At 37.2% G+C, this 23,902-nt stretch overlaps 1 protein-coding gene across 2 annotated transcripts in view; it reads left to right on the top strand.

The window, feature by feature from the left end:
- WDR7 (WD repeat domain 7) overlaps nucleotides 1-23,902 on the top strand; it is a 347,094-nt gene that overhangs the window by 13,437 nt on the left and 309,755 nt on the right. For both annotated transcript variants that reach the window (XM_034995695.1, XM_034995694.1), the window contains exons 2-6: nucleotides 10,790-10,961; nucleotides 15,594-15,700; nucleotides 17,228-17,306; nucleotides 20,429-20,603; nucleotides 23,125-23,201. In XM_034995695.1, the coding sequence (XP_034851586.1) occupies nucleotides 10,803-10,961; nucleotides 15,594-15,700; nucleotides 17,228-17,306; nucleotides 20,429-20,603; nucleotides 23,125-23,201 (597 nt within the window). In that variant the 5' untranslated portion in view covers nucleotides 10,790-10,802. The remainder of the gene's footprint in view (nucleotides 1-10,789; nucleotides 10,962-15,593; nucleotides 15,701-17,227; nucleotides 17,307-20,428; nucleotides 20,604-23,124; nucleotides 23,202-23,902) is intronic.

Here is a 23,902-nt window from a genome sequence, read left to right as displayed (position 1 = left end):
AATCTTGTAATATCTTCTCCCTTCTCAAAACCTATAGTTAGTAAATTCTGGTTAAGTGTAGAATTGTCTCATATATTAGAATCCGAATTTATTGATGACTTCACTGGGCATCTGTATCATAATAATAGTGCCTATCCTTTATGTAGAGGACTTTTGATATTTCAAAGTGCTTTTTCTTTTCTCTTGTCCGCATAGTGCCTTTGTGTAAAACCTAATAATCAAAAGCCATGTTGCATCCTTATCAGCTTGGTGTGCTGAACACCAGGTCCTATCTGTTGTATCTCTAAAAGAGCTCTCATGTTCATCTTACTATTGCCGTTCTCGCCACTACTACCTTGCATCATATATTTATTAAACACATCCTATATGGCAGACATTATGCTAAGTATCATGTGGTGAATACACAGATGTGGTTCTTGGTCTTAGGGAACACGAGCATAGAGTACCAGGGCAGAGTAGTAGTCATTTGTTCATTAAACAAAAAAATGCAGAAATAAGTAATGAGAGTTTGTGATAAATTTCAGTACCATCATTTCTCACTAGCAGTACTGCAGGAGCCCCATTGGTCTTCAAACCCAGAGTTTTATCCCTGTCCATTGTGTTGCAGCTAGACTGATCTTTCTGAAAGGCAGATTCAGATTTAAAACACTTGACCTGTTTCCTATTGCTGTCAGGTTAAACTCCAAATTCCTCCAAATGGCTTATCAAGTCCTTTATGATTTGGTGCATATCGACCTGTTGTTTCTTGTCTCATCATTTGGCCTTTGTGCTCTGAATGCCAACTCTTACTATTTTCACTGTCGAGAAAGAATTGAGCTCTCTTACCTATGGGATTTAGAACATGTGATTCCCTCAGCTTCTTCCTGGGTTAATTCCTACTCATTCTCACCATTATTTCTTCCAAGAATCCTTCCTGGATCCATTAAAGTGTAGGTTAGGATATCGATCTTTTTTGTCTCCATTGGTCTTGAGATTTCTCCTGTATCACACTCTATGGTAATTGTTTGCTTGCATATGTGTAAGCCCCATTGGATAGTTGAATTGTGTCCATTTTATCTATAGGCACAAAATGAAAACTTGGGAAATGCTGCTCTAAAATGTATGCAGAACTTAATTTGAAAGCTGTTTTAGTATCACATAGGAGTTTGTAGCATTACTTCTAATAAAGTCATGCAGAACTGAATTGTCATATTTGCAGATAATAGAATTGTGTCTGACAAGCATATACAGTAGTTCTTTTATTTTATAGCAGAAAGTCATTGAAAGATCATAACTTTATTAAAAATTCAACTTTATTAAATATGAAATGGCAGTGCTGGAAGAAACCAGTAGATGTGGAAGCATAATGTGAAGAAGTAGCAAAATCTGTGTTTTTAAAAAATTAATATTTACTGAGCATCTGCCATGTGCTAGCTATTTCACTAGTTGCATTACATGTATGGTTTCTCTCAATCATTAGGACAGCTTTCTTAAAAGAGGGTATTATTGTCCATCTTTTACAGATGGGGAAGCCGAGACCCAGAGGGGTAACTTTTTCAAGATTCCACAGAAGAGCCAGGATTTGAATACAGTTCTTTTTTTTTTTTTTTAAGATTTTTATTTATTTATTTGAGAGAGAGAGAGAGAGAGCATGAGAGGTGGGGAGGATCAGAGGGAGAAGCAGACTCCCAGCTGAGCAGGCAGCCTGATGTGGGTGGGGCTCGATCCTGGGACTCCAGGATCATGACTTGAGCTGAAGGCAGTCGCTTAACTGACTGAGCCACCCAGGCGCCCCTTGAATACAGTTCTGATTGTAAGTTCAGTGTTCTTTCAGTTATGATTATTTTTATTGTTGTTGTTGACTGAAGTACAGTTATATTTCTATACAGAACTGAGAAATAGAGGAGAGTCAGTGAAATAGAGAAATACACGAAATTAAAGCAACCAAAAGAGGGCACCTGGGTGGCTCAGTTGGTTAAGCGACTGTCTTCGGCTCAGGTCATGATCCTGGAGTGCCGGGATGAGTCCCACATCGGGCTCCCTGCTCAGCAGGGAGTCTGTTCTCCCTCTGACCCTCCCCCCTCTCATGCTCTCCCTCTCTCAAATAAATAAATAAAATCTTTAAAAATAAAAAAATAAAGCAACCAAAAGAGATGACTTAGAGGTAAACATTAAGATCCCTGCTCTTCATGATTTGATTTTTTTGACTTCAAAATGATTCAAAATAAATTAATTTTATAAATAACTCTTGGGGAGAAAACTAAGCCTTAGAAATGATATGATCAAAGACTGCATGATTAGTGGCAAAATGAGAAGTAGCATCTAGAACTCCTGATATTTGACTGTGAAGCTTGATCAGTTAAAAATTTTTATTTAATAGGGGCGCCTGGGTGGCTCAGTTGGTTAAGCGACTGCCTTCGGCTCAGGTCATGATCCTGGAGTCCCAGGATCGAGCCCCACATCAGGCTCCCTGCTCAGCAGGGAGTCTGCTTCTCCCTCTGACCCTCTCCCCTCTCATGTGCTCTCTCTCTCTCTCTCTCTCATTCTCTCTCTCAAATAAATAAATAAAATCTAAAAAAAATTTTTTTTATTTAATAGCCAATCTCTAAATTTAATTTTAAGCCAGATTTTTATACGAACATGAATGAAAATTGAATGTTCCTAGTATTCTTCTGCTTCTAGAAGCATCTGGTCTTAGACCATATCTATTTATAATTTGAAAGCTAGTATTTTTCCTTGATATATTAGTAGCAAAATATGAATATATTGTACACAATATTTTGGGGAGTTAGTAAGATAATTTTCTTCAGAGTTTCTATTAAAGTTAATACTATGTCAGATTAATAATTTGTTCAATCACTTTTGCTGTGGGCCTTTTCCATGAAAATAGGAATTTTTAAAATCTCAATCCTGGGGGCGCCTGGGTGGCTCAGTTAAGCGTCTGCCTTCGGCTCAGGTCATGATCCTGGAGTCCCAGGATCAAGCCCCACGTCTGGCTCCCTGCTCAGTGGGCAGTCTGCTTCTCCCTTGCCTTCCCCCCTCCCCCTGCTCCTTCTCTCTCTGTTTCTCACTCACTCTCTCAAATAGATAAATAATTAAAAAAAAAATCTCGGGCACCTGGGTGGCTCAGATGGTTAAGCGTCTGCCTTCAGCTCAGGTCATGATCCCAGGGTCCTGGGATCGAGTCCCACATCGGGCTCCCTGCTCCTTGGGAGCCTGCTTCTCCCTCTGCCTCTCTCTCTCTGTCTCTCATGAATAAATAAATAAAATCTTTAAAAAAAAAAAAATCTCAATCCTGTTCCAGGACTTGTTTCATTCCTATTTAATATAAAGCTTTTTTGGAACATATTTAAATCCCTTCATACACTAGATGATAATGTAAACAAGGAATGGATTATTAGCTAATTAATAGAGCAGTTGAATGATGATGGTTGGGAAACTGCGTACTCTGTATTTATATTCCTCTTAACTCCTGGCTAATTTGCCCATTTTTTGTTTTAATCAGCCACTTAGACTTGGTTACCAGGTGGTAGTCTTGGTTAATTCTTCTTAGAGGTATTTGACTGTGATATTCTATTATCAGAAGCCAAGTATCCTTTATTTCACATTATTTCATTAGTGCTTTTGGTGGCTTTTCTAAAATTTCACTTATATTAGATTTTTAAGACATTAGAAAAAAATGTTTTGAAGCATTTATATTTTTGATGGACTGAGATTATCATTTTTTTCTTACATATATATATTTCCTTGTATTAAGAATGTTCACACATATAATGCTCATATAATGAACTAAAGATTCCTCGTCCTGTTCCTTTGTTTGATTTCTTTCTTTCTTCTCTCTTCTTTTATCTAAGCTATATATTCACATAGTGTATAGGGTCAAATAGATCTAGAAGACTTTATTACACCAAAAAGCATGAGAGGAAAAAAAATATGTTGAAAGCACAAAGGTCTATGGCATAGTGATTGAGGATTATGTGAAATTTTAGGTAATTCACAGGACATCCATTGGTTTGGTTATAAGCGACAAGTACCATGGAAGGAAAGGCTGTCTGTCTTAGTTTAAGGTAAATGAATTAGTGTCTAAAATGGCCCAGGTTATTAAATAAATACCAGTGACTAGGGCGCCTGGGTGGCTTAGTCGTTAAGCGTCTGCCTTCGGCTTGGGTCATGATCCCGGATCCTGGGATTGAGCCCCGCGTCGAGCTTTCTGCTCAGCGGGAAGCCTGCTTCTCTCTCTCCCACTCTCCCTGTTTGTGTTCCCTCTCTCGCTGTGTCTCTCTCTGTTAAATAAATAAAATCTTCAAAAAATAAAAATAAAAAAAATAAATACCAGTGACTGAATTATAGAGAACGTCTTGTAGATGTTTCTTTATTTTATTTTTTTTCTAAAGATTTATATATTTGAGAGAGCATGTACACGCGTGCATGAGATCAAAGAGAGGGGCAGAGAGAATCTTCAAGCAGACTTTCCGCTGAGTGGGGAGCCTGATGTGGGGCTGGATCACATGACCCATGAGATCACGACCTGAGCTGAAACCACGAGTCAGATGCTCAACCAAGTGAGCCACCCAGGCGCCCCAAGATCGTTTCTTTATAATGATAGTTTCTTCAGTAGATGTTCCAAGAAATTCCTGTTAATTATTATGCCATAACCAGATTTCTAGGTTTTAAGGAATTAATACTCATTGAACTATATCTAGGTCAAAATAAGTACTAACAGTAATACGTCTTTTCTTTGATTCAGAAATTCAACTTAGAATCTTATAGTCTCTCAAATTGTCATGAATAGAATGTGTTTATTGTGTATGCTGAAGGGAATTGTAAGCTCTTAAGAAAGATTAATATTATCTATGTTCCAAGAATAACTTGTTTCAATGGAGAACATGTTACTATACCCTAAAAAATTTAAACACCTTTCAAAATTAAAAGTATTCATACATACATTAGGTACATATTTAGTTTAGCACATATGGCATTAATTTTATTTTTATATATATGTGTATAGTACACACACCTCACAGTGTTTCTTCCTTGTCGCTGGTGAGTAGATACGTTAATATTTTTAAGGAGAAAATAAACTTTTTCTTTCATGTAATTCATTTTATTTTATTTTTTTAAGTTTTAAATTCCAGTTAGTTAACATACAGTGTAATACTAGTTTCAGGTGTGCAATATAGTGATTCATCACTTCCATACACTACCTGGTACTCATCACAAGTATACTCCTTAATTCCCATTAATTAAGGATGGATCTCCCCATCCACCTCCATCTAGTAACCATTGTTCTCTATTAAACTTTTTGTTTTCTAGAAGAAAAGTGTTGCTCTCTCAAAAAAGTGATAGGAAGAACTCAGAACTTTTCAGGAGAGAGCCACAAAATTATTTGATTTCTCTTTGATCTTCTCATTTGGTTAACCGTGTTGGAGCAGGTTATGTTCATTTATATTGAGAAGTAAGAGTGGTGAAATCTCACTGAGAAGCTACATGTGCTACTTTGACCTTACATCCCTTTAAGAAGTGAGATTACCTTTATTTTTTAAAAGATTTTATTTATTTGAGTGAGAGAGAGAGCAAGAGAGCACGAGTGAGGGTAAGGGGCAGAGGGAGAGGGGGGGAAGCAGACTCCCCACTGAGCCAGGGGCCCAACTTGGGGCTCTAACTCAGGACCCTCGGATCATGACCTGAGCCAAAGGCAGACACTTAACCAACTAAGCCACCCTGGTGCCCCAAGTAAGATTGCTTTTAGAATATACTTTTGCCTTAGTAATATTTCACTGAAACTAGAGGAGTCAGTGCTCCCCAAATTGATACATGAATTGGATGCAGTTCTAGACATAATCTCATCAGGCTTTTCTGCAGACATTTACAAGCTGATTTTTCAATTTGTATGGAAGTTAAGAGGATCTAGAATATCCAAAGGAATCTTGAAAGTAAGAACTAGCACACTTCAGTGCTGAAAGGAAATATTGATGTGTTCTTTTGGCGTGGAAATTTCTTGAATTCTCTTATAAATTCAGCAGGACTAGCTTTTATATATTGGACTTGTATAAAATTGAAATATACATACATTGTACAGTGACCTATCTAAACCATGTAAGTTCGTCTTTCACATGTTGGTCAGCTAATGATGAATTTTAATTATCTTCTGCTGGTGTGTGAAGGGGCTTGGCCACAGGATGATGGTTGTATTTGTTTCCTTATCCTCTTCTCACCTTCAACAAAGCCACCCCTTATTTTGTAGGGGTCTTAACATTTTTCCTTTATGTAATTATTTGTCATTCTTCTTACCACATCATGTCTGCCATGGATATTATTTTTACATACTTGGGGGTGTAGTGTATCTGAGTGTGCAGTGAGGAAGTTCATAATATTTATGTGTAACAAAACTTAAAAATTGTGGCCTTAAACTAGTAGAAGTTTATTTTTCCTACATAACAAAAAGTCTAGTGTAGGGTTAGGGAAGTGTTGTAAAGCACCTGAGCTCTCTTAGTTTTTGAACTAACCCAGCATCATTAAGGATGTCTCCATGGCTGGCAAGAGATAGCAGAGTCAGTGTCAAAATGTCCTTGAAGGTCTTCTCTGCCTCCAACTTTTGAACATTCCCCCAAACCCATTTCTCCATAGTCTGCCCCAACTTTGATTTAATACCCTCGTATCTAGGAGGTTTTAATATCAAGTGTGTTCTGAGACCCAGGAGCACAAATCCACTTCTCCACATGAGTCCTATAGATAAGACTCGCCCCCCCCCCCCCCGCCCCCACTGCCCCTGCCATGATCTCAAACTGTATTCACCTGGTTTTTTTCAATACCATCTTCCGGTTGGTCACCAAGCCCTTTTGATTAATTATTATTTATTTAGAAGTTGTTTCTGTTTCTGTTTATTCTATATTTGATTGGAACCAACCCTAATCCCAGCAGCAAGACATCAATAGCAGCTACTGATTGTGATTCCTACTACAGTTTCATGTATTTCAGTTATTCTTTATGATTATTTACATTTTAAATATTTCACTTCACAGGTACTTTCTAGGGGTGCTGGGTGGTTAAGTGTCTGCCTTCGGCTCCAGACATGATCTCAGTGTCCTGGGATCGAGCCCTGCGTCGGGCTCCCTGCTTGACAGGGAGCCTGCTTCTCCCACTGCTGCTCCCCATGCTTTTGCTCTCTTGCTCTCTCTCTGTCAAATAAATAAATAAAATCTAAAAAAACAAAACAAAAAACCAGGTACTTTCTATTTAGATCTTTGAGTATACCAGCCAAGAAATAGCATTGGGCATAATTTAAGGACCTTTGACAAGGGTATATATAGGGGTTAGGATAGGTTAGTTTTTACCGTCTAATTTCCTTTGAAATATAGCAGTGAATTTTGGAATCTGGTTCCTGCCGCCCCTGCCCCCAACATACGACATAAGATGGTAACTCCATACCTTTGTTAGACAGAACTTCTTATTTATTCCTCAGGTAAGCAGTTAACTAGCTGATGTAGTATCTCCTGGAAAAGATATAATGAAGTTCTTTACCTTTATTTCCTGAGGGAGAATTGCTTTTTGGATAATTAATTAATTTTAGGTTATGTTCTTTTATTTTTCTTAAAGATTTTATTATATCGCGCGTGTGAACCTGGGGGCAGGCAGAGGGAGAGGGAGAAACAAACTTCCTGCTGAGCCGGGAGCCCGATGTGGGGCTCCATCCCAGGGTCCCAGGATCATGACCTGAGCTGAAGGCAGATGCTTAACCAACTGAGCCACCCAGATGTCCCAGATGTTTTTTTAAAAGGATATATCCCTGTTATGGGTTGAATTGTGTTCCCCTAAAATTCATATGTTGAAATTCTAACTTCCAGTACCTCAGAATGTGACCTCATTTGGACATAGGTAGGGTTTTTATGGAGTTAATCGAGGTCATCAGGGTGGGTCCTAATCCAGTCTGACTGATGTCCTTATTAAAAAGGGGAAATTGGGGGCACCAGGGTGGCTCTGTCATTAAGTGTCTGTTTTTGGCTCAGGTCATGATCCCAGGGTCCTGGGATTGAGCCCCGCATCATGCTCCCTGCTCAGCGGGAAGCCTGCTTCTCCCTCTCCCACTCCCCCTGCTTGTGTTCCCTCTCTCGCTGTATCTCTCTCTGGCAAATAAATAAATAAAATCTTAAAAAAAATAAAAAGGGGAAATTTGGAGACAGATGTGCACACAGGGAGAATGCCATCTGAGCATAAAGATGGCCTTCTACAGGCAAGGAGAGGGGCCTGGAGTAGATCCTTCCCTTCACAGCCAACCCTACCTACATCTGATTTCAGATTTTTATCTTCAAGAACTGTGAGACAATACATTCTGTTGTTTAAGCTATTCAGTTTGTGGTCATGGCAACCCTAGGAAACTAATGCAGTTCTTTATGAAAATCCTCCATTGCCCTTAATAAGAATTCCTCTCAGATTCTGGTTGACTGTCAGTTCTTGATTTTGGGGAGGATGTGGGGGATTATGTTTTTTCTAAATCTTTGTAACTATTTTAGCTTCTGGAGAAGTTGAGTTAGAGATTGATGTGTTTTCTTATGATGTATTATATACCTTTGCCATGTTATGGATGATTATCTTCACTTGTTTTAAGGGCTATGAAATGCATTATTCTTCTAGGTTTCCTTGAGTTGCCTTGTCACTTGAATATCAAAATGTTCTTTCCTGTTGCATCAGAGCAGGCCCATCTCCCCAAAGCACACACACATATTTCTTAGTCCTGAAACTCTATATTTGCATTTTCTTTAAGCAAAAAGGTATGCATTGAATATAAGTCCTCAAATATCTAGAGAAATGGTGTTCTTTCCAGATTTCACCATATTGTCTTCAATGCTGTGAGCTTATTTAATTGGGAGAATTCTTTGGGTGATCTAATTTAATACTGAATGTTGTCACCATGGAAAAATGAACTCCTTCCAGATTCCCTTTTTGAGAAAGTCATTGTTGGGTATGTTTTTCAGCCAGGAACATGCTGTACCAGATTTGTTAAAATTGGTTCAGTGTTTTGTTTCTTTTTCTAATATCAGATAGAAATATGCAAAAAAAAAAGAAATGGAAATAATTGTGTTGTGGTAGCCTATGAAATGGTGAACATGTTATCTATAAGGTTTTATTAATAGGCAGTGAACTTGGAATTTTTTCCTTAAATGAATACCTTTTACTAGTAGCAAAATATGAAGTTTTGGGGCGCCTGGGTGGCTCAGTTGGTTAAGCGACTGCCTTCAGCTCAGGTCATGATCCCAGGGTCCTGGGATCGAGTCCCACATCGGGCTCCCTGCTCTGCGGGAAGCCTGCTTATCCCTCTCCCATTCCCCCTGCTTGTGTTCCCTCTCTCGCTGTGTCTCTCTCTGTCAAATAAATAAAATCTTTAAAAAAAAAATATGAAGTTTTGGGGGGCACAAACTGATGAAAGTCACATATTCTAATAAAAAATAAAAGAAGTAACATAGATTTTTAGATTTTTTACTTCTCTTATTTTATTTCCAGTGCCTTTTTTTCTTTTTCTTTTCTTTTCTTTTCTTTTTTTTTTTGAGAGGGAGCAAGAGCGTTAAGTGCATGAGGGAGGACATGGGCAGAGGGATGGGGAGAGAGAGAATTTTAAGCAGGCTCCACAGCGGAGCCCAGTGCAGGGCTTAATCCCAGGACCCTGAGATCATGACCTGAGCCAAAATCAAGAGTGAGACGCTTACCTGTCTGAGCCACCCAGGCACCCCATTCAGTGACTATTCTTTAAAAGCGATTTTAGTTTTAGTTTTAGTTTTTATTTTTTTTTTAAAGTTTAAAGAAGAGTCTTGCTGGAACCAGCTAACAATAAGACCATGGCTGTCAAACTAGTTTTCTTCATAGAAAATGATTATTCCTTTAAGTGTTTCTGAAAATTGTATGGGTAGTCTTAGCATTCTAAAGAGTCTATAGTTATATGTATATCATTTGTTGTCACTTAAAAATTTGGGGCAGGAAAAATCACTACAGTGACCATTTCTTCCCATTTGTCAAGCCTATAGGTGACCCTCTAGTGTCTCATAAGATCTGGCAGTCTTTTGTCTTCTGTGGAGCCCTCTTTGATTATTCCATTCTTCATTTCTCTCTAACTTCTCTGAACTAGTATTTAGTTTTTAGCCACACAGTTTATAACACTTAAATCTGGTTGTTTCACCGACTAGATCTTGATTTTTGTCATACGAAGGAATAATTCCTTGTATTTGTGCTCTCCTGTACTCCCATATACACTTAAAGAGAAATCCTTTTTCCTCAAGTTTCAGAATTTACAATAAAAGACATTCATGATCTTGAGACATAATAGGTTTGTAGTAAATATAGTTGAATGAGTTTCCCACTGAACATACTCTTTTTAATGTTTAGCACACTGTGAAACAACACTGAGTTTTTCTTGGACATTGGCATCTATTACTGGTTTGGAAACCTAACAAATTTATAGACCTTACTTGTCATTGGTTAATAAGATCTTAGGTTCTGAAGTCAGGCCGCCTGGGTTTTGATTTGGGCTCTATTGCTTTGCTTTTCACCTTGTGACTCTTTCTGACTCAATGTCTTTATCTGTGAAAGAGGCGTGACCATAGTACTTGCTGCATGATTTACTGTGAGAATTAACTAAGATTTTAATTAGATTTTATATATATAAAATGAGTTTTTATGTATTTTCATTATATATGTGTCATATATATAATATTTGGGAGCATTTTTGGCACTCAGGAAGTTCAACTTGGATTCACAATACAAATGTATGTTTTAGAAGGAAATATTGTAATATTTGACATTATTTTTACAACATTTCCAGGTTTGAAAACACAATGGCGGGAAACAGCCTTGTCCTACCCATTGTTCTTTGGGGTCGCAAAGCACCAACACATTGCATCTCAGCAGTACTTTTAACAGACGATGGGACCACAATTGTAACTGGATGCCATGATGGACAAATATGTCTCTGGGATCTTTCAGTAGAATTAGAAGTGAGTATTTAATATGCCTATTGTATTTTTTAGACACAAGGAGTTTCTTAATAGATAAACAGTAGTCCCAGAATAATACTTGGCCTCATATTTTCTGTGAAATATGTTTTGACTCAAATTGCTATTATGCAGGTTGGTAATTTGTATTATTCATCAGAATTGACTTCTGCTGGTTTTTGGCTATTTGCAATTGTTATATGTACCCTAAGTGGCTTAATATGTTACATTTAAGATTTTTCAAAAGATGTTTATCCATACTGAAGCAAGTTTTGAAAAAGGTATTAAAAAATCGTTTTGAACATTTATACCTTCTAAGGTGAATGTCTTGAAGAGAGCAAAACTTTTTATAAGGCATAAATTTGATTATATTTATGGCCATTCTTTCCTACTGTGGAGTGCTCAGTGTGTTGTGCTCCTAGGCCTTCACAGTGGACAGACTAGGGAAATAGGAGTTGGGAATACACACACACACACACACACACACACACACCACACCACACTAATACCTCCAATTCTAGTATAACACCTCAGGATTTATTCTCCTTTTCCCCCCATTTTTTAATCTCCCTCTCTGGCAATTTTCCCCAGGGATTTTTCTGTAAAGGGTAATGGAGAAAATGGGGTGGTAGCTGGCATGGAATACAGGGCAAGCAAGTTGATTTTTTAAGTAATTTTTCTTGTTTTTGTTACAGCCTTATTGAGATAAAATTCACATACCATACAATTCACTCATTTAAAGAAATTATGTTATGTATACACACACACACACGCAATGGAATATTATTCAACAATAAAAAAGAATGAAATCATGCCATTTGGGACATGGATGGACCTCAAAGGGCATCAGTGAAATAAGTCAGACAGAGAAAGACAAATACTGTATGATCTCTCTTATATGTGGAATCTAAAATATATATATATATTTTTAAAATGAAGCTCATAGTGAGCAGATTGGTGGTTGCAGGGGTGGGGGTGGGAGAAATGGGTGAACTGTTTTTGTTTTTTCTTTTTAGTTTAAATAAATTGAATTTAAAAAATAAAAAGTGTACATCACCAGAGTCAATTTTATAACATTTTCATTACCTCAGAAACACCCTGTACTCTTTAGCTGTCATTCCCAATATCCCCATTTCCTCCCAAAGCAACCACTAATCTGTTTTCTGTCTCTTTTTATAATGTGCAATATATGTAAGGATGTTAATTTGATATGGTAAATATCCCATATCCCAGATATAACTCCTGTGTAGGTTTGCCTGTTCTGGGCATTTCATATGCATGGAATGATACGTGGGTTTTTTGTGACTGCCTTTTTATTTTCAAAGTTTATCTGTATTATAGCATGTATCAATACTTCATTTTTTAAAAAATGGCCAAATAATAGTCCATTATATGAATATACTAAATTTAATATATCAGTTAATGGGCATTTGGGTTGTGTGTGCACTTTGGCCATATGGAATAATGCTGCTCTGCATATTTGTGTATGAGTTTTTGTGTGGACATGTGTGTGTTACTTTTAGGTATATACCTAGACATGGTATAGCTAGAACTGGAAAAATGTACACATTGAATGACGTGTGAAGGCTAGGTATACATGCTGAAAAGTAGCTGGGAAGTGTCATAAAATGTATATGCCTCCAGGATTGATAGCGACCTGAATATGAATCATCAGTGTAGTTGTGAAGAGAAAAAATACCACACCACATTTACTGGAATGATTACAAGCAATGAGACTCACTTATGAGAGCTTAGAAACAATTCTTTCACTAATTTTGTCACATAGATTTTACTAGAGTGTTATGTTTATTTAAGTTCAAGTAAGAGGGATAAAGGTGACTGGGGGGAGTGAGAAGTGTTGGGGGATGGGAGTGGAGCTAGGAGAGAAATAGATCTTTTGAAAGCTATTGAGGGAATTGGACTGTTTATCCAGGGGAAAAGAAAGCTAAATAAAAGTTGGCTTGGTTATTGTCTCTGATACATGTGGTCATTCAGAGCAGTTTCTTAAAGCCATCTTTTTTTTCTCTTTAAACTCTAGAGAACTTCTGTTTAATGAATTGAATACATTTCTGTTCATTAAAGAAACATGTTGATTTATGAAAATATTAAACTTTTATATTTTTAGCTAACTTTGTACTTAATGAAGATATAGTCAGAAATATTGTTTCATTTACTTTTTTTTTTTTTTTTTGGCTTTCCTCTGACGGTGGCAGAGCCATATATTCTAGTTTTATTTTACAAATGTTCATTGTCAGTATTTAGAAATACCATTGCTTTTTGGTATTTTGACTTGTGTACTGTGACTGTGTTACTCTCATTTGGTTCCAGTAGTCTTTTTCTAAATTTTTCTAGACTTCTACTTGTTCAAGGGTCAGCCGTATTTTATTCTTTTTGATTCTATTGTAAATATGATTACTTTCTTAATTTCTCCTTTAGCTATTTTGTTGTTAGTGTATAGAAGTGCAACTGATTTTTGTATGTTTATTTTGTATCCTGTAGCTTTACTCAATTTGTTGATTAGTTCTAGCAGTCTTTTGGTAGAGTCTCTAGGATATATAGGATCATGTCATCTGCAAACAGAAAATTTTACTTCTTTCTTTCTGATTTGCATGCCTTTTATTTATTTTTCTTACCTAATTGCTCCGGCTTAGACTTTCAGTACTATGTTGAGTAGCAGTAGGAAGAGTGAATATTCTTGTCTTGTTCCTGATCTTAGAGGAAAGGCTTTTAGTTTTTCACTGTTGAGTATTATGTTAGCTGTGAGCTATCATTTATAGCCTTTATAAAGTTGAGGTACATTCCTTCTATATTCATTTTGTTGAGAGTTTTTACTTATGAAAGGATATTGAATTTTGTCAAAAGGTTTATTGCCTCTATTAAGATGATCATGTGAAGTTTATACTTCATTCAAAAATTTTTATTTTTCTAGATTATGGTGGGAGTAAAGTCTAATTCTAGTTACTTGTTATGGCTGAAAGTGGAATTTTCCGACAAAGCCATGTATATTTGAAATAAAACTATTGGTAAAGTTGGTTTTCTTGGGAGAAATTAAATAATTGACCAATAGCATAATTTTTAGTGGAAGACTACTGAATCTCTATATGGAGGTGGGGTTGGATGTATGAGAAAATTTTGGCAGTATGGGAAAACTTTCTAGGCCCATTCTAACTATAAACAATGGTTGATTCTTAGATAATTAAAATAGAAATTTACCCTTTGAAGAAAAAATGCATATTATATAAGCAAAAAAAGATTGAAATTTTCTCTTAATTGTAATTTTTTTTTTTAAGATTTTTATTTATTTATTTGACACAGAGAGAGAGAGACAGCGAGAGAAGGAATACGAGCAGGGGGAGTGGGAGAGGGAGAAGCAGTCTTCCCGTTGAGCAGGGAGCCCGATGCGGGGCTCGATTCCAGGACTCTGGGATCATGACCTGAGCCGAAGGCAGACGTGTAACGACTGAGCCACCCAGGCGCCCCTCTTAATTGTAATTATACAAAAGATGACTAGAATTTTATTTGGAAAATCTCTTCATTTGTTACATACCAGAACTGTAGAACAATATCAGTACTCTTCCCGTGGAATATTTAATTTTGAACAATTTAGCTTTACTAATAAATTAGGATAAATTGTTTGCAAAATGGACACCAGGACGGGTACAAAGGGACTTTGTTATATTCTGTTCTTTTTTTTTTTTTTTAAGATTTTATTTATTTATTTGAGAAAGAGGGAGAGAATGAGAGAAAGCACAACCCAGGGGGATCAGTAGAGGGAGAGGGAGAAGCAGACTCCCCGCTGAGCAGGGAGCCCGACGTACCCTGGGATCATGACCTGAGCCAAAGGCAGATGCTTAACTGACTGAGCCACCCAGGAGCCCCTATATTCTGTTCTTTTAACTGGGTATTGAGTATGTGGTCACTCAATGTATTCTTTATATCGTATATGTATATTATAAATGTTATTTGTATGTATTAAATATTTAATTGAAAAACACATCCTGAAATAACCTAAGGCCCTGAAGTAACCTGAAGTAATAACATGCCATTTGGTACAAAACAGATAAATGTGGGGGGCTGATTGCGAGACTATTTTAGAATAGTGGGTATTAAGCCTTTCTTTCTGTAAGGCACTGTGTCACTAAATCATTGGTCTGTGAAGGTCATTCTTCGTTCCTGATAGTTAATGTTGCTATCAGCATTTGGGAGGGTGCTTGTCCTCTATTTTTTTGAGTTTTGAGTGTGTTAATCTAGAGACTCTAAATATGTTTTCAGGTCAATGAGCATATTATTTAAGAAATGAGTGGGGTTAAATTATTTTATTACTAACTCACATTCTTAATCTGATTCTTCAGTACACTGTAGCTTAGTGCTTAAGACTGCCCTTGTTTGACCTCTAGCTCTGTCACTCTCTGTATGTGTTGGGCAAACAATGTTATCTGTTGGTGTTCCAATTTTGACTTAAGAGCTACTTGGTGGGGTGATTATGAGCATTAAGTGGGTGGGGGGTCACTGTTGTGTTACTCTCAATTCTTCTCAAATCTGTACCTGTATGTTTATATTGAATATTTAACAGGATTCCTAAAAATTAATTTTTAAAAATTTGGTACTTATATCAACATATTTGTGTATTTCTAGGTTAATCCTCGAGCGCTATTGTTTGGTCACACAGCCTCAATCACCTGTTTGTCTAAAGCTTGTGCTTCTAGTGACAAACAGTATATTGTGAGTGCATCTGAAAGTGGGCAAGTATTTTCTTATTCACTTTTTTCCTCATCAGTCTTTATTGCAAATAGTACCAGTGTATTAGTGAGTAAGGAATTTTTTTTTCTTTTTGAAGTATCTTTTAAATAAATGCTTCAGTTGTTTGAACTTAAAGATATTTGGAATATGGTTTTATAAATGTGAATTTTATCTTTATTAATGATTTTTGTGATACTTTTCTCATAATTTATGATTTTTTGTCTTGCTTTTGAGAAACTCAGAATACCTTATAAGTTAAAGCTTGATCACTAATCCCCATGGTATTTTTATTGAGTTGGCAGACAACTGAATGATGATTAGGGTAGCATAAGTTTGGAAGATGAAGCCGTGCAAAGGTCATATAGTTGTATTCATATATGTTAATACACTAAGGTAATTATATATTCCTGAGTCTTAGAATATAACTTGTTTTGAGAGAGAGAGAAATTAAGCTAATAGTCATAGGGTTCAGAGTGAGGAGTTTCTAAACTTTTCTGGTGCTTAGAAAACTATATATATAGTATGTTATTGAAGTGAGTTGGGGACCTACAAGAGAATTATTTAAGAAGTTGTTTCCTCCCATTAACCCCTCATAATTTATGAACTTGAAAAGAACCTTGCGTAACTGTAACAAGAAGAGGCAGCATCAGGTAAAAAGTACAGTCCCTTTTGGTCAATTAAAGGATAATTCATATTAGCATGCAAGTAAGATTGAACATCCTTTGAAAAATTGTTTCATACCATGTGAGATATAAGAAAGGGTATCTTGAAGAAAGCCCTGAGAATATTAGCATCACTGCATTTTATTAATGCTGTGTTCTGTTAAATAAAGCTTAATCTTCAAAAGACAAAGACATATTGACATTTCTAATTTGGAATGCCGTATCTTTATTTGAGATGGAAGCTTTTTTATGCACTTGATAAAACATATGCAATAAATACTGAATCAAAATTGGAATATTATATTTAATTTGCAAAGGTTTGGAATTAAGTTGGTTTTAATTTTTGTGTTGTCCTAAATTTTCTAGCTATGCTGATAATTAATGGAAAATCCCGGTGGTTTGAATTAAAAGTTTATTTCTTGTTTTTGTCACTTGACGCTGGTATATCATTGGGGCTCTGCTTCACTATCATCCTTACTTTGAGGTTGAGGGTAAAAGGAGCAACCACTGACAGAAACAGCCACTGTCTGGAATGGAGGCAGAGGAGAAAGAAAGTTCTTGAGGCCCTTGTATCACTTGTGGCCAGAACTACTCACAAGACTTTACCAACCAAAAGGGAGCCAGGAAGTGCAGTCCTACCATGTGCTCGGAAAGAATGTGGATCTAGGTGGGGGTAGGGAGGTTGGAGGGGAGGTTGGGTTGCTGAATGAGGACCAGAATTTTTCACAAACAGCAACAATGATTATACATTACTTTTCCCTGAAATATATCAGTTTTAATGAAAGATTAATTTTAAAGCTCCGTGACAAAGTTTGACAGTACTTTTAAAAATCAGATTTAAAGTTAGCTATTACTTTTGTTTTATAGAGAGATGTGTCTCTGGGACGTGAATGATGGCAGATGTATTGAGTTTACAAAATTAGCCTGCACACATACAGGTATACAGGTAAGTATCTATTTCGGTAACGGTTCAAGTCAGCACAACTTATTACAGGTATACAATTAAGTGTTTTTTAAACATTGAGCCTAAATTTTTATATGAAAAATGGGTGGAGATGAGTAACAGGACAAGAAGACTACAATTGGGATAGTAAAAGTATTCCTCATCAGATGGTATGGTGGGGGATGTATTAAGTATGGGGGACTAATGGGGAAAGGTGGAGGGTAAGCCAGTTACCACTGCCACCTCTGCTCTTTCTGGCCATCCTCATTACCCAAGTGAGAGCCCCTTTACAAGTTGGGTCATTCCTCTAGATCCTAAATAATGAATTCTCTCATGCTAGAGCCTTTATGATTCCATTCATGCTTGACAAAAATTGACCCACTTTACAGATCATATCCTGTTTATTACTTGTGCAGTTGGTCCTTGGGTACATTTTTTTGACTTTCTAACTGTTGAAGAAATGACTATTTCATATTTCTGCCTTAGACAAGAATTTACATACGAATTTATAGTTTCTGACGTCTATTCCTGGTATTCCTTCTTACTCTTTCGTAATTGTCAAGTTTTTTGTCCTTCAATTTATGCATCATTTACTCTGTTGAATATTGGGAAAATCCCAAGCCCATTGAAAATATGATTTATGTTCTCAGTGGGGCAGGCGAGGCAAGAGAAGAGAACTAACTTTTACTGAGCACATACTGTTATGGTGTTTCATTTAGTCCTCCTCCCATCATTACAAATGAGATAGGAGTATACTATTTTACACAGAAGGAAGCTGAGACCCAGAGTGATTAAATGACTTGTCCCAGTCTCACAGTGAGTTATTCCTGGCGCCAGGATCCCAAATCAGGTTCATCTTTCTATTCTTTCGGTTATATCATACTGTCTCCCTCAAACAAATACAGTCATTTATTGGGAAAGAAAACTTGTGCCAACACAAATTAGAAAAGCAATGGAAAATGTTTCAGGGTGAGGTGGTGGTTTGTGTAATAAAGTCTTTTTTTTTTTTTTTTTTTACTGTTTCTTACCCTCGCAAAGGCCTTTTAAAAATTGCTTCTTCAGTGTTGTTAGAGTGTCTGCTTTTTATTTAAGGGACATATGTTACTTATTTTTTATCATATGATGAATCATCAAGGTTTATAGAGAGAAAATGGATAATAAATGATAATATAATTAGTGATTTTATAGATGATTTAATGTCTTGAACTCATTGGATATAAACATTTTGACTGTTTTATAGTTCCATGATTTAAGAACTTTTGGTTTACATGTTAGGAAAAATTCTCTTTGTTTATTCAATATATTTTTAGTGCCTGTTCTTTCTCAGATCCTGTAATAGGTCCTGCATTTAACTTGGTAGCTGTCTCTAAGTAGAAGATGCTCTTTGACAGGTTCACTAGTGTGGGACAGTTGTTTCCTGTGTGATCTTCACTCTCTCAGGTCCAAGAGCGAGTTGTTTGTATAAGCAGAAATGGTAAACCTTGGTCACACTGGCACTTACTGAAATCACAAGGAGATGCCAGCTTATTAAATTATCACATGGGAGATCCCTTTTTAATATTTGGAAAAATTGTTTCTCCATTCAGGATACTTTTTTGCTAGTATGAAAATGTCTAGGGAGCTAAATTTAGTGGTCAGAAGATTATTTGGGAGTATAACTTTAAAGCAAAAGGTGGGAGGCATTTATCAGGCAAGGCTAATAAAATATCCCTGCCCCCAGGAGAGAGTTCTTACTAACTGCAGTGCACGTGTCTCTCTGGGCTGGTGTCGGGTGGGTGCTGACAGAGTTTGCTTCTCTGCACACATCTTCTCCTCCTCGACCCTCTTCCCCTTAGATGGGTCAGGGTTGCCTACGGTCACGTTATCATATGAGAGTGCCTGGCAGTCCCTGGAACCTCCAAGTTGTGTGTCCTGTTTTTTGGATCAACCTTCTAAGATCTATAAATGCCCTCTGTGGTTGTCTGTGTTTTATTAGACCCCCCCTCTTGGAGTCTAATTCCTAATAAACAGGATATCTGTAAAGTGGGTCAATTTTTGTCAATGCCCTTAGTTAATGTGCTCTGTGATCAGTATTTATGTTTAAGAAGTTGTAATTCTTCTTATCAGGGTACCCCATAGTTGAGAGAAGATTGTATTCCTTCACACGCAATGTTGAGCCTGAGAACAGGACTGATGAGTGTGGGAGCAGACTGGACCAAGGTTCCTTCAGTTATTTCCCCAGTTGTGGAGTGGTTACAGCATTGCCCTTTGTGCTCAGTCTAGCTTGCTGTCACGTGATTCGTGTAAGGTCCAATCCTTTGAGAACTAGTAGTCTGGTTGTTAGATGTCTTCACTTTCTAGTAATCCTCTAGGAGATTCATTCCACTTGGAGAATCACTTTTTTTTTAAAGCTAGCGGGAGACAGGTCATTTGAGAAGTTGTTAGTCTTTTTTGATAGTTATTCTTTCTCTGCTCTTTGGTTGATGGAAACCCATCTTTTCCTTTTGAGTTATTCTTGGGATGAGTAACATGTAGATCATGATGGTGTTGGCTCTTCCTCTCTTTTTCTTCCACAAAGTATAAATATGCATTATGAGGATGATTTACATGGTTGTCTCATACTTTAGTCTGAAATAACACACTTAGGTTAATCAGAATTTATTGCTGATTATAACATGTTTGAACAACAGTCATCTTCTAAATTTTATTTGGTCATAACTAGTAATTATAAGCCTATACCCACCTATTCCCATTCATCTAAAATTCATATTTTTGCTTTGCTTTGTGAAGAGATTCCTTTTGCTTTGATTTGTGAAGCTGATTTTATTGAGGTGTTTTATGAATTCATTCAACAATCCTGTTTTAGATGCTATAGGAGGATTAAAAATGAAGAATTACTGTGACTTCTGCTCCAAAATAATTCAAAAGGGAGGATGTTAGGAAAAGAATAATTTTTGTTAGATATTTTGAAATATTAATGTAACTTGATGGACGTGTATATATATACATAGACACCTATAATAGGTGCCATATAGTACCTGTCTGGAAATATTACTGGAGAAATTGAGTGCCATAATAAGCTTGATGAGTGCTTGCGAATCAAGTCTCAGAAGTAAAAGAACATTTAAAACTCTTTTTCCTTTTAGTTCTACCAGTTTTCTGTTGGAAATCAGAGAGAAGGAAGGCTTTTATGCCATGGCCACTATCCTGAAATCCTCGTTGTGGATGCCACCAGCCTTGAGGTGTTATACTCCTTAGTATCAAAGATCTCTCCAGACTGGATTAGCTCCATGAGTATTATCCGATCCCACCGAACACAAGGTCAGTGTGTGGTGCCCTTTAGGGACTTCGGCACCCTGACATGATGGATAGTTTACTGTAGAGTTCTGTATCATATATGACATATTTCATAAGCATTAAACATAGGTAAGAAGTTTGAGGGAAGTAATGGGGGCATCTGTGGTTGGCAGAGTTGATGGGGGGCAGATCAAGAAGGGCCTTGTGTGCTAGGTAGGGAATTTGGGTTTCGTCCTGTAGATCAGGGGTTGGTAGACTTGTACTATAAGGGACCACATGCTAAATATTCTAGGTTTTGCAGTCCACGGGATCTGTGTTTCAACTACTCCGTTCTGCCAATGTTGCACAAAAGCACATAGTATGGAAATGAATGAGCCTGTCTGTGTTCTAATAAAACGTTATTTACAAAAAACTGCCAGTGGGCTGGATTTGATCCATGAGCTGTGGCTTTCTGGCCCTTGCTATAGATGTTGGACGGTCTCTGGTAAGAATCCTTGAAGGGTCTTAAGTTTTATTTTATTCTTTTAAAGATTTTATTTATTTATTTGAGAGAGAGCGACCATGGCCGGGGGGGGGGGGGGGGGGGGGGAGAAGGGCCGAGGGAGAGGGAGAAGCAGGCTCCCCGCTGAGCAGGGAGCCCAATGCAGGGGCTCCATCCCAGGACCCTGGGATTATGACCTGAGCCGAAGGCAGACGCTCAACCAACTGAGCCACCCAGGCACCCTGGGACTTGGTTTTAAGCATCACTTTGGTGGCATTGTTGAGAATGGTTTAGATGGGAGATGATTTTAATACCCCAGCCGAGCGTGGTGCAGGTCTGAGGTCCAGCAGTGGTTGTGGAAACAGAGTGGATGGGTTTGCAGCACTTCCCAAGGGCTCGTCTGCAGAGTATTGGTTCTGAAGTTTGTTAATAGGTATTAGTGAAAAAGGAGGGTTCTGTGGTCAAATATATTTGGGAGATGTTCAGTGAAATACAGTTGAACAGACTTCTTTAATCTGGGACCTTCTTAAGTAGAGGCCTTTTAATGCCTATTAGAGAATTACTGCTTTATTCAAGAGCATAGCAGTGAAAAAGAGATTCCACTTCATTTTCCAGGCAATGGGGAACTCATTATTAGCATGTTCACCTGTAATCTTAGTTACAGTCAATGTTTTCTTTAAAAAAGGACTGTATTTGTGATAAGCAGTTTGTACATTTTGAATTTTTACAGTATTTCCATATGAGATACACATGTACTCTGATCACAATAGGATAGAATGTCACTGATGAAAACTTCTGTTTTGTGCATGCAATTCTAAATGTTATCAGTTTATAATCTTGCAAGCATATGTAATTTTTAATCTGCATTTACCATATTTTAGTCTTTGGATATTTGAGAATTTTAGCTATATTGGTATGTTCCACTTTTACTATAAATTGACAGATATGTGAGCAGTTGTTAGTGTCTCCATACAGGCTCATGACTTGTAATCGCTGCATTCCAGTGCCTTACACTGTCTGGAGAACTATGTAATACAGCAAGGTTTTTATTTAAGGACAGCAAACTGTTCTTTTTAATAATAGTAATAACCCATCTTGATTGACATGCTGAATGCTATACCTGTGTTTTGTTTGTCTTTTTCTTAAGATTTTATTTATTTATTTGAGAGAGAGAGTGAGAGAGAGCATGAGAGGGGAGAGGGTCAGAGGGAGAAGCAGACTCCCTGCCGAGCAGGGAGCCCAATGTGGGACTCGATCCCGGGACTCTGGGGCCGTGACCTGAGCCAAAGGCAGTTGCCCAACCACTGAGCCACCCAGACGCCCCCTGTGGTGTGTCTTGATTCTCATAGCAACCCATTAAGCTAGGTACCATTGTTACTCATTTGTATTTGCTTACAGATAAGCAAGTTGAATTTAAGACAGGTTAAGTTATCCACAGTTCATTGGTTAGTTAGTGAAGATAATGAGATTTTCACGTATATCTCCCTCACTCTGGAGCCCGCATGAGACTGCTCCCAGTGTCTCTGCTCTCAGAGTTTCTTGTATGTTACCATGGCACTGTGACTACTTCCTTACCTGCAGCCTATGCATTTCCTTTTTAGATCATGTCTTCTCTTGATCACTGTCTATAGAGGATGTAATGTACCATAAAATGTCTGAAAGGCAGACAAAGTAGGTGGGACATTGGGGAAATGAGTGTCTTCAAGAAATAAAGTGAGTGTGCTCACCCATGATAAATAAGTAAAAGTTGTGAATTTTGGAAGAATAAAAATTCTTTGTTAAATCATGAAGTAATCATAGTGATCAGGAACATTTGAAATTATTAAAAATCGGTTGATTAGAAATTTAAAAAATTCAAGTAGCTGCAAACAACTTTTCCTTGAATTTCAAATTTGTGGTCTATTTTGTTTCAAAATCTGGCTTCTGTTATTTCATGAAATATAGAATTACGCTTTTATGCCAATTGAGAAGAATTATTAGTTTCATTAACGCAAACCATGTTATTATTTAGAAAGAAAGTGTATTATGTTTGTAACCTTGGCTTCTTGGTCCCTCTCGACTTAGAGGATACTGTGGTCGCACTCTCAGTGACGGGCATCTTGAAGGTGTGGATTGTTACCTCTGAAATAAGTGGCATGCAGGTGAGACAAATGTTCTGTTCTTACAGTGTCTTCCGTTTTAGCGATGATAGGCTCCCTCCCTTTTTTTCCTAAAGGGCCAGGAGAAAGCTATTCTTTTTCGAGAGCCTTATTGACATAGTATTAGAACATCCCCTAGTATGCTGTCTCTGTAAGTGTATTATGTTTTTCACTTTTGATGGCAGACATCTGCTCTGTCGAGGATATGAAATAGGATATAAAGTAGAGAAACACAGAAGAGCTGGGATTTTCCTCAGTTGCCTCTATTAAAGTTAAAAAATAGTTTACTTGAGGGGAAAAAATAAAGCAAACCAATACAAAAAGTATATAAAGCCAATTTTAGTTCTCTGTTCTTTGGGCTTGAATTCCTTGTAATTCTCTCAATAAAGAATCTGGATTTCTCCAGATCAATATTCTAAGTATGATGTTAATCTCTTCAGCTAGTCAATTTCTACACACTGAATTTGGGGGAGGACCTGGAGGAATAGATTTTTTTTTTTTTTTAACGTAGAAGGACATATAGATACAGAATTTAGGATTGACTCAAACTTTTATCATCTGTTATTGCCACAATGTTGACACTCTGATTCTTTTCAGCATTTCAATCTTGAGTAGCTTTGTAGCAAAGACATTGTGCCCGAATGTGTTTGTAGTATATTTTTGCTGCTTTTTATTACCTTAGTTCTCACATGAGAGGCTAAAAT

This window comes from Mirounga leonina, unplaced genomic scaffold (genome assembly GCF_011800145.1).
Source record: "Mirounga leonina isolate KUSES-001 unplaced genomic scaffold, KU_Mleo_1.0 Mir_93, whole genome shotgun sequence".
NCBI lineage: Eukaryota > Metazoa > Chordata > Mammalia > Carnivora > Phocidae > Mirounga > Mirounga leonina.
This window is presented reverse-complemented; position numbering and strand designations above follow the sequence as displayed.